At 41.4% G+C, this 10,599-nt stretch overlaps 1 protein-coding gene across 1 annotated transcript; it reads right to left on the bottom strand.

Annotated features, from left to right (window-relative positions):
* Positions 1–4,105: 4,105 nt before the first annotated feature.
* On the bottom strand, positions 4,106–10,339 carry LOC148026939 (uncharacterized). The gene is made up of 3 exons (XM_087690357.1): positions 10,172–10,339; positions 9,664–10,082; positions 4,106–4,196 (listed from the first exon to the last, which is right to left on the bottom strand). Exons 1-3 carry the CDS (start codon positions 10,337–10,339, stop codon positions 4,106–4,108), a joined length of 678 nt encoding a protein of 225 aa, XP_087546483.1.
* Positions 10,340–10,599: the final 260 nt, after the last annotated feature.

Here is a 10,599-nt window from a genome sequence, read left to right as displayed (position 1 = left end):
AGAAATAACCGGTGTGGTATGGCTTGATTGCCAGGCACCTACTGCACCCACAAATGCTGACATGCAAGAGAAGAAATTCCTTCTCAAGCAAATTAAGGCACCCGAGTTTGGCAGAGAAGGGATAGACATCACAGCAGAGGCGGAGATATGGATTGAGTCGATTGATAATTATTTCTTTGCTTTAGGAACTGCTGCTACCAATCAAGCAATGATAGCCAAACTTAAGTTAGTTGGCCAGGTTTGGTTATGGTGGAAGCAATGGTGCAAAGATCAAGGTATTTTTGAAGCCGCTGCCACTTGGGCTCAACTAAAAGATGTTGTACGCAAATAATACCTTCCGCCAACTATTGGACTTTGAAGATGAATGAATTATTCAAGCTCAAGCAGCTGGAATTAACCCTGGAATCTTACTACTCAAATTTTGTAACCCTACTAAAATATGCACCACCTAGCTTGATTCTTAATTGGATTAATTAAGGAATGATATTTTACACGGGTGGATCATCTCCAAGATCACACCGCGGATTACCCTGAGAGGGCACTGCTCGATTCACGCGTCGAAGGTCGAGTGGTGAAAAGGCCAACTACGGAAGTTGTGTCTCACACCTAGGTCACTTGGGGTCAGTGGAGCTCTAGAGACCCCTTGCCGAGTCTGGAATGGAGCTGTAGACTGCTGTGAGCCCAACCTCCAAGGCGTTGGAAGATCCTATTCTAGATAAAGGATGAAAATTATGGGCCATGTGATTTGGACCGGGTAATTTTGTTGGACAGAAGGGAAACATAATTCTCTTGTATGGGCAGGAGACAAAGATTAACTTGAAGATAAGTTAAATAACTTGGTTGACAAAAGGACTGCTTGTTTTGTTTTCGTATCTGTACTATAAATTACGTGAATGAACCATGTTCCCTAAAAGGCTTAATTAATGAAGCTGATTTTAAATGTAGCACATAAATGTGGTAGGACCTAATTAGAAAACTAAAGCTATCAAGGGAAGCGGGTGGGTAGAATCCCCGACGAGTCCATCCTTCGTCAGGGTGGTCCCAGAGAATTGGGAGGCTTCTCACAAGGATTTATTGCCATTCGACTTTAGGTATTCGTAAGTTAAAACCTGATTCATGATGTTTTAGGGGACGTAATGGGACTATATCCTACGATCAAAGAGGTTGAGCGTGCATCCCTCTCGTTTCCCATTCTCTTTGAACCAAGTGTGGTATGGATTTACTTCGGATTGGGTATCTCTACGTAAAGTAGGATGTCCAAAACCCGACGTTGGAATGCTATTAAGAGACCTTGGCCCTAGGAACCGAGATTTGAGGTCGATCCTAGTGGGTTTGGTCGTGAAAGTTCATTGCGAGGCGGACTCGGGAAACCCTAGGCGATGAACCTCGAAACATTCCCTGGGAGTGCCGGGCGATGACGCTTTGATTCGTTTCTCGATGGACCGCTAAAACATTCTTAGACAGACAATAGGGGGGCAAGTCACTCTGGGGATCCTAACAATCACCGTCGATAGCTTCATCATTCTTTCCTGATAACCCTCTTGCTGATACGGATGATATGGTTTCGTCCTAATAGCCCCTTACACAACGACCTTTCCCTCCCTCTTGGCTTTTTTTCCATATGATGCAATAAAGGTGGCGATGATGGTTTTGATACAAGGCGTCCCTGCCATTCGACACTTCAAAGACAATAAGTAAAAGAAAAATAAATAAATAAAAATATATCGATCATGGGAGAAAAAACTTCATTCCCTGTCGTGTCTACCTATTCTTTGAGAAAAGGTGGCAACACCCTCGAGAGTAGGGTAAAGAAAATGAAAGAAAAAAATAAATGAATAAACAAAATAAAATAAAACTATTATGGGAGAAAGGAAAGAAACTCCCTGTCATAACAAGCCTCATTCCAAGAAAAGGTGGCACACACCCTTGGTGGACGAGAAGCTGCCTGTGAAAAAGGTAGTAGCACCCCGCAATCCAAGATCGTCGAACTCTTGCAGAATAAGTTTTCAAGCCACCTCCCTTGGTGTGTTGAATCCTGTAAAATCTCCAATGCTTTTGGCTCCTATAATAAACTAAGTTTCTAACATGCAATCGGAGTACCGAACTTGTTGCCTACCTCCCTAGGTAGGCTTCTTCATCAACCAATCCCCATTGACACCATCAACCAAACAAAGTTGATCTTCATCGACAAACTTTGTCGTGAGCTTTCATCCTAACCGAATGGGGATGTGAGTCTAGGCTACCCTTTGTATCTATCAACAAAGCATGAGACGAAGGGTGGGGTGAGTGAGCAGTTCTTGCCCTTGATATTCAACAAAGAGGTGAGATGTGTGAATGGAGAGTTGCACACATGGGATGGGTCTCTCAATGCACAAAGCACAAAATTGTTCGTGTGCATGGCACTACAAGGCTCCCTGGCCTTCCTTCTTGCACCGTATGACGGCACATGATGGCAAGATGCACTGTGCACCATCAATTGCGCACAAGGTATACGCCCTCTGTACATGTAAACACTGAGAATTACATAAATGGGTTTTAGGAATGGGCTGCCCTCCTGTATCTATTAACAAAGCATGAGACAGAGGGGGGCTGAGTGTGACTGATGTTTCCTCAATCAATTATCGAGAGGTGAGGATTGAGGAACATTATGACACTCGGAGTCAGTTACGTTCATGTTTCCCTACGCATACACGGGATGGGTTTCTGCCATCACCATCGGACATGTCACCCTGTTCTGTACACTGCACAACAAGGCTTCTTGGCCTTCCTACCTGCACATATGCCAGATGGGGTGGGATGCACTAATGCACCATCAACTGTACACCCTAGCATACTCTCCTTCTATACCCTCTCTCTGGTCAATTTCTAAATCGGGTGTGAGACTGGGTTTCCATCATTTTTTAGTTGAGTGATGTCCATAATGGGGCGAGTGACTGTTCTTTCAATTCATTTGAGTCGTGAGTTGAGCGCAATATCCTTTGCCACCATCGACAATTTCACATTATTCCCTCAACAAAGTTACCTCCCTAAGTGCTTCTGTGTGGTCTCTACCCCTTTGGACGTGTGATGTGAAGACACCTTGGTACCTCCTACAATCAACAACGACACCAAACGCGACATTGACAATCGACTTCACTTTTCGACAACATCGGTCAAGTTTTTCTAACCCTACACATTTTGTTTATTAGTGATGGTTATGTTTTAAGTGTGGGGACGTCCAATCATTGGTCTCATGTGGGTTCCTCGGTCCCTATTGCTCGGTTTACACTTCCCGTTCCAGTCTTAAGTGTGGGGGCGCGTCCCTGCATGTCTACGATGCATACCCTCATGCATATCCCGATTCTGATCATGCATCTATGCCACGGCCGGATTGTACCCTGATGGGGTCCCTTCCCCACCCACCCATCCTCTCTCACCCCACTCTTGAGGACGTTCCTTCCTCGTTTCCCTTTATCCCTTGATTTTGACGAGTTTCCATGTGAATGTACTCTACGTCCACCAAAACCCATATCCAACCTTATAATCGTGTTCGTCCCTTCTAATGTACACTTTTTCTTTTTACATCCCCGTGTTCCAATCAACAGTTCCAAAGTTATTAATTTTTGAAGAATTTTACGTAAATTTGACATGTTCCCATATGAATGCATCTTTTTTTTTTAAACTGCCACTGAACATGACAGCCTTGACCTATACCTTCCATTTGACATTTTTCATTTTTACCACTAGTCATTCCGAGGTATAGTTTGTCCGTTATTAATTTTTGCGAGTTTTCGTATCCTTTTCATGTGTCTTTTCATCCTTTTTCCCATGCGAACCTGCCCTATTCTCCTCAAAAATTTATTCTAATTCGATAACCTTGTCTAGACCCCCTTTCTTTCCATTATTCCTTTTTACTTTACCATAATTTGACCTCTGGATTTTTTGTTATTAATTTTTATATGTGATTTTGGGCTCCAATTTATTGTTTTTCCCATGTGAATGCCTCCTCATGTCCTCCGACCTACGTTCTGACCTAATCGCCCTGTCAACCACACTTATCCTAACATTTTTCCTTTTTATTGCCTCCCGTTTCGATGTACGAATCTTCTTCACTTAATTTCCACATCTAGTTTTGCGGGTGTGTTTGTTCTTGTTTTTCCCTTGCAAATGCACCTTCCCATCCCCGGAACCACATTCGATCTTTTCCATCCCTATCCCTTCAGACATTTTTCATGTTCATTTCATTGCAATTCAATTGCCGGATTGTTTTCTATTCATTCTTCTGCCTCATTTCAAATATGTTTTTCTGGTTTTTTCCGCATGAATGGTCGGACTGGCACTCTGCAGCAGTGATTGACCTGCCCGGCCCATCATTTTGGATATTTTTTCTTTTTTTTGCACTTCGTTCCAGCATATGAATTTTTTGCAATTAATTTTTGTCTATTTTTGCATCTCGAAGTCTTGCAGGTTTGCACGCGAACGCCCTCATTTTCGTCTTTTAACGTGCATGATGCATTCAACTTGTCATCCGCTAACCATTCACTCCCCATTCCTGGCATGGTAAATTTTTTTACCCCCCACGCAGGGATGTTTCTTTTCTCTTCTTATTCTTATTTTTCTTTTTTTGTTGATTCTTCTTATTATTTTTCTAAAAATTTAATTATCCCCCCCCCCCAACTACCCCTCCCGCATCCCCTCACCCCCTTCTCCCTCTTCTCTCTTCTCTCTCCTTTTCTTTCTCCCTTTCTCTCTTTCGTCTTCTCTCTCCCCGACCACCCTCTCTCCCTCCTCCTCCTTCTTCTCCTGCTTCTACTCTTTCTCCTTTCTCCTCATCCTCCTCCTCCTCCTTCCTCTTCTTCTTCTCAACAGCTTTGCAGGCTCCTTCTACCGCATGGGACTACACGTTCCCTCCCCCGCAATTGTCGGCTCCTTGCCGCCCCGCCCGCTCCCGCCACCCTGGCCCTGCACGCTGCCACCCTACAACTCTGTCCGACTGCCCATGAGCTGCCTGCCTACTACCCTACGACTCTGTCCCGCCTATTTACACCACCTACTACCAGCGGCTTGCACCAACGGGTCAACCTGCCCCTCCTCCCCCACCCCCACCCCCTTCCCTAGCCCGCTTTCCGACCATTCCTCCAACCTGCAACAGTCGCATAGCCCATTCCCCGTTTACAACCACCAATTCCAATTAAACAAAACGAGCTTGCAGGTGTTCAAAAGTTCATACGCGACCGCAAGGGTCTTTGTGCTACATCCGAGAGTTGTTCGTGTGTGTGGTCTTGTCCGTGAGATGGTGCATACTCAGCCATTTCCACACAGTTGTTCACACATAGACTTGGGTATCTCTTTTTTATTTCCAAACCCGATAAAACCTGAGGAAACATCTAAAAACGCTTTAAAAATCATAAAATTTTATATAAATTCAATTAAAAACAAAAAAATAGCTGAAATTTTCTTTAGCTAATTGAAAAAAAAATTGGATTATTTTCTTGGTTGTAATGCAAAAAATTAGTTGCAATAAATTAAAAATATTCAAAATTCTTTAAAATTTGAATAAAATTTATTTTAAAATCAATAAGAATTAAAAATAAATTCAAAAAAATACCAACAACTCATTTGAATGTTTTTAGAATGTTCCACACGCTGAAATTGCTTTGCCAAATGGTCAAACTATTATTTTAAGGCAAAAAAGTTAATTAAATACCTAAATTCATGAAAAAATCATTTTAAATTTTGAAAATAAGCTTAAAAATGCTGGATAAATTGAGACACATTGTTAAAACTTGATGGCTCAATTTTCACTTGGGGATTTTATTTTTGCGGGCTTTCATTTTCATTATTTTCTAATCAATCTCTTTTTTTCGAGCTTTTTCGTGCAACATATCCATTCTGCATATAAATAGTCTTACTTAAGGAGTACGACACGTTGCATTTACATGAACACACATCAAGAAAACAAAACCAACGGAAAACTAGTAAAATATATTCGTGTCAAATAGTCGCAAGGTACACTCTTCCTAAAAACAAATCAAAGATCCCAATGCATGTAATCTCTTAGACAAAATCGGGCATAGTCACATGACGAAGTGTATAATAAACATATAAAAGTAGTAACAAAATGAAATGTCTAGAGTCTCTTGAAAAAAAAACACACTCTCTCTCAGCATGGTACTGGTCCACACACTATGGTGGACAAACACTCCCCATAGAGCACATCATCTATTTCTAGACGCATGCAATGTCTCATCTCCTCTGCACTGGCCCGCACCAAACCACCACACCCCGCAAACACATCCAAAACATAGTCGTAGCGTTTCGTGAATGTAGCTAGTAACCACCTAACCATATCACCAATCACATATCACCAATCAAGATACAGAATCTTTGCGGCCATGCAAGTAGAAACAATGAAAATACCATACAAGGTAACCTGAGAGCAAAAACATGCAAGACTACTTACCGATAGAAAATATGAGACCTCTCTGCTCCGTCTCTGACAATAACACCATCAACGTCTATGGGAAAGACACAATCATCCATCATGTAGCTACGATACGCTGGAAACAATCTCTCTGAAATCTTCTCCCCAGCCTCTCTGTCGTAGCAAGGCACAACATGACCAGCATGATGCCAAAGACACACAGTAAGATCAAGTACCTATTCACGAGTGGAAATAGAATAAGTGATCCATGTTTTTATTTAAAGCATGCAACAGAAACTTTATTTAGAACATACAACCATACGTTCAACGTATCCAACTTTGTTATCTTACCCCCTCTCTAGTAACGGGATGTCGATAAGCCTTGGAGTCACACATGAGTGTCCAAGTGCGATGGTGCACAAGCCCCACTCTTGCCACATCCGTAATAAACTCACCTATATGCTCTGCTAAGCACATAGTGACTAAGAATCCTTGGTCGGCCAAATACTCGCGAGCAAGGTCCATACAACCCATAACTAGACCCTTTGAGAACGTGTTCCACTTGGGAATAGTCATGCCCTCTACAAACAACATTGGCATTATGATATATGAGAAGTGAGTTTGATGTAAACCTTGTGTGATAAAAAGCATAACTTACCCAATGGGATGGGCCCTAGAGCATCCACAAGCAAGCTCGTAGGAAAATCCGCAAATATCAATTGAGCCACCTCTTGACATGGAACTCCATCTTTGCTATAAAGATGCATCTTTTGTGTTGCAAAAAACTTGTTGATGCTATACACAAAACAACATAGTCATTAATGCAAAGTAAACGATGATGCAATGCTATATGCAACATGTAAATTGATGTTCTTGCAATATGTAGTTGTCATGTCTACCTATCAAGGGCAAATCTATCAATTTGGGTCACATCCACTAATAGAGCATCGACATATGTTTGATACTGGAACCCTGCAACAATTATTTCAAAGTAATTTATTTTTAATAATCATACACGACTATCTTCATGGGCGACCAATAAAGCACATGAATTTCAAGTTAATATAAGATTTCTCACCTACTAAACGGGTCATAGGTCGCCTCTCCCAGTTCTCTCGAGGGTGCCATAGAGGACTCTGGCACATTTTTTCTCCCTAGATTACCTTGAGTACCTTGGGTGGCATGTGGAGCATCCTTGCTAGCTTCACTAGCCTGAGTACTTCCTTCTGCACCTTTGGTATCCTTGGTTGCTTGCTCCTCTACAGTGGTGGGTGCGGTAAGCGGTTCATGAGTATCAACTTCCTCCTTGAATCCTACATAGTATTATTCATCCTTATATTCCCATGCATGAGCACAAAAACTATTGCTACAAAAGCGACGAGATGTTTACATAGATTGAAGTACTTACTCTCATGCAGATCTTTCTCTTGCTTAGGGATAACCCCCACAGGGTAATCCAGCCACCAAGGGCAAACACTTGCCTCCCATGCCGTCAATTTTCTCTCACGTAATGATGGAGAATACATAGTGTTCTCGTCACGAACATCAATCCACTCTCTTGTGAATTGCGGAGCTGCATCCAACCTCTTCTCTTCTACACATTGTAGTATCCACCTGCAACATTCTTGCCAATTACACAAGCAAATGCATGCAATCTAATATGAAAATTAGACACACAATCTCCTTTATATAAGACAATAGTTTTATAATAATAAACAAACCACCCAACCTCGAGCTTTCACGTGGAGCTTAGAATAGAAAAATCAATAACATAAATAGGCTTTCAAGTGCCATTATATCTACTACATTTAAGATGAAGAGTTTGCAAAAAAATAGTTTTGATGCTAACCTATAAATCACACATTTGGCTGAAAACGTAAGCTCTGGCATCTTCTCTGCAACATCTGAAGATTTCACTCCATCCAAGAGGTGTACAAAAGCCTACACAAGTTTCACAAGCGCTTAACATTAGCACATATACATTTTAAGAAAGAACTTAAGAAAGCAATATGAATGCACTGCATTGAGTCAACCTGCATGACATGATTCTTCATGTTAAGCTTAAAGAACTCCTCAAATGAATCTGGTAGCTGTGGACCTTCTACTTGTATCCTTTCAATCTGAAGTAGTGCCTCTGAATGCAAGTGAGCCCAATATGTCTCTTTCTTCATGTAAACCCGAAAGAGCTTATAATCACCAAAATGCGGGTATTGGGGGTCTTTGGCCTTTGTGAGACTCATAAGATGCAACAATATTTTTTTCCTGTGATGCACAACAATATACGCAAATAGAAAGCATTGAAGAAAAAAGCATCACATGCACACACCTTGCGTTATATATACAAATTACCTTTCCGCAGGGATTTTTGAGCTTGTGAGACAATACAACTTGTCTCTTGTGATCTTGAGCATGCTTGCATCATCGCACTTTAGCCCAAATAACAACTTAAAGAACTCATCACCATTTTGGGGATTAGCAATGGATAGGTACTTGTAACCCCTATCCTTAAGGCGCTCCTCTTCCACCCTTGTAGCCTTCTCCAAACGTTTCTTCCTCTCTACCTCATCTAGACCAAGAGCCTCAAGCTTCGCAGTTTCTTTTGAGATGAAGACATGAAATTCATCCTATCATTCCAAAAAAAAAACTAAATTAGAGATAGAAAAGCACATCTCATACAAGTGAGCCATAGATAGAAAATCGCCTTCCATACAAGATGAGATATTAAACCGCAAGGAGAGTTATACCATGGAGCAACACCATGATAATACCTTGCCTCTATACTCATCTCAACCTCAACCCACTTCCTCATGGCCGGACTCAATCTATCTAGAATGGAGTCTTTGTTTGCAATACCAAACTTTTGAAACATATACACCTCATGCGCAATATTTGGAGTAACATGAGCTCTAGAAATACTATTGAAAACAAACAAAAGCATAATATGAGAATGTAAGTGTAACATATTACAAAGAGGAGCATAGTTAAAGGAAGAAGACTTACGCATTCGTGGTGTCTAGTGCGAGTAGTAGCTCTGCTTCCTTTGCCTTTGGCACCTCAATGAATTGGCACCGTACACTAGCATGGTAGTGAGCACAGTCGGAGTACTCTGTAATTGAAAACCAACAAACATAAGAATGGGATACAAACATTCAATACTTGCATGTATAGTGGACAACTTACTTTCTTTGATGCGTTTCCACCACGTTTTAAGCATGTGGTTTCCATCCCAAACCAAGAACTTTTTACCCTTAAGGTCTTGCCACTCTCTTCCAAGAGCCCTCTCAAAGTTCTCATTTCTTTGACGCCATATTGGACCCCATTCATCTAGATTGCTGGCTGTCACAGACATGGTCTCTCCTCTCGGACCTTCAACTGACACAAGGAAGTGTCCCATAGTCTCAAGATAACCAGTGGAATCAAAGGAAGGAATCAACCACTGGGCATCATCCGTAGCAAATCTGACTGCCTCATGAGCCACTAGTCTGCAAAGAGGCACAAGAGGAGGCAGCGTCCTCTTTTTTATATAAAATTGACTCAGCACATCCTTCATCAGTCCTAGAGAGACTTGCTTGCCTAAGTTTCTTGAGTGCTTCTTTTCTTTTTCATCATCATTCTCCCCTTGATCACTATCACCACTCACCTCTTCTTTGTCATCTAGACTATCATGCTGCACATCAGTCTCTGTAGGAGCAGATATTAATAAGTAACAATAAAAAACTGTAGCATTAAATCAATCATATATAATACATAACCTGTGTGCTCCGCAACCCCGTCAATTGTATTGGAGTCCCCATCCACTTGTGCTTCATCATCAATGTAGACACATCTTTTTGGACCACATCCTTTCTTTGTTGAAGGAGTGTCCACTGATCTCAAACACGATGATGCTTCTTGCTCTAAGATCCGCCCAGGAACACATCCTGAACGTAGCTTCATACAGACTTCAAGGCTACTATGAGGTGACACACATTTCTTTCTCTTTCTAAGCACTCTTTTAGGTGCCATAACTTTCTCTACACACTTGCAAATAGATACACAATCAACCTCTTTAAGATTAAGAACACAATCAATCTCTTTAAGATTAGCAACACAATCAATCTCTTTAAGGTTAAAGATTAACAATACAATCAACCTCTTTAATTTAGAAAATTCAATGAAAATAGGCTTGTGCATAAGCCCACCCATCGTCCGCGCGG

Source organism: Lygodium microphyllum, chromosome 13 (genome assembly GCF_053477565.2).
Source record: "Lygodium microphyllum isolate KBCC chromosome 13, Lygodium_microphyllum_v1.1.10, whole genome shotgun sequence".
Taxonomy (NCBI): Eukaryota; Viridiplantae; Streptophyta; class Polypodiopsida; order Schizaeales; family Lygodiaceae; genus Lygodium; species Lygodium microphyllum.
The sequence above is the reverse complement of the archived record's forward strand: the minus strand, read 5'-3'. Positions and strand labels throughout refer to the sequence as shown.

Bases quoted from the DNA above. Each gene is read 5' to 3' on its own strand.
- LOC148026939 (XM_087690357.1), bottom strand. From the start codon at position 10,339: ATGAAGCTACGTTCAGGATGTGTTCCTGGGCGGATCTTAGAGCAAGAA. The intron at 10,083-10,171 runs GTTGCGGAGCAC...GCTCCTACAGAG, and splicing joins ACTCCAATACAATTGACGGG to ACTGATGTGCAGCATGATAG. The intron at 4,197-9,663 runs GCAAGACCTTAA...AAATGTCTGAAG, and splicing joins AGGGCTCTTGGAAGAGAGTG to GGATAGGGATGGAAAAGATC.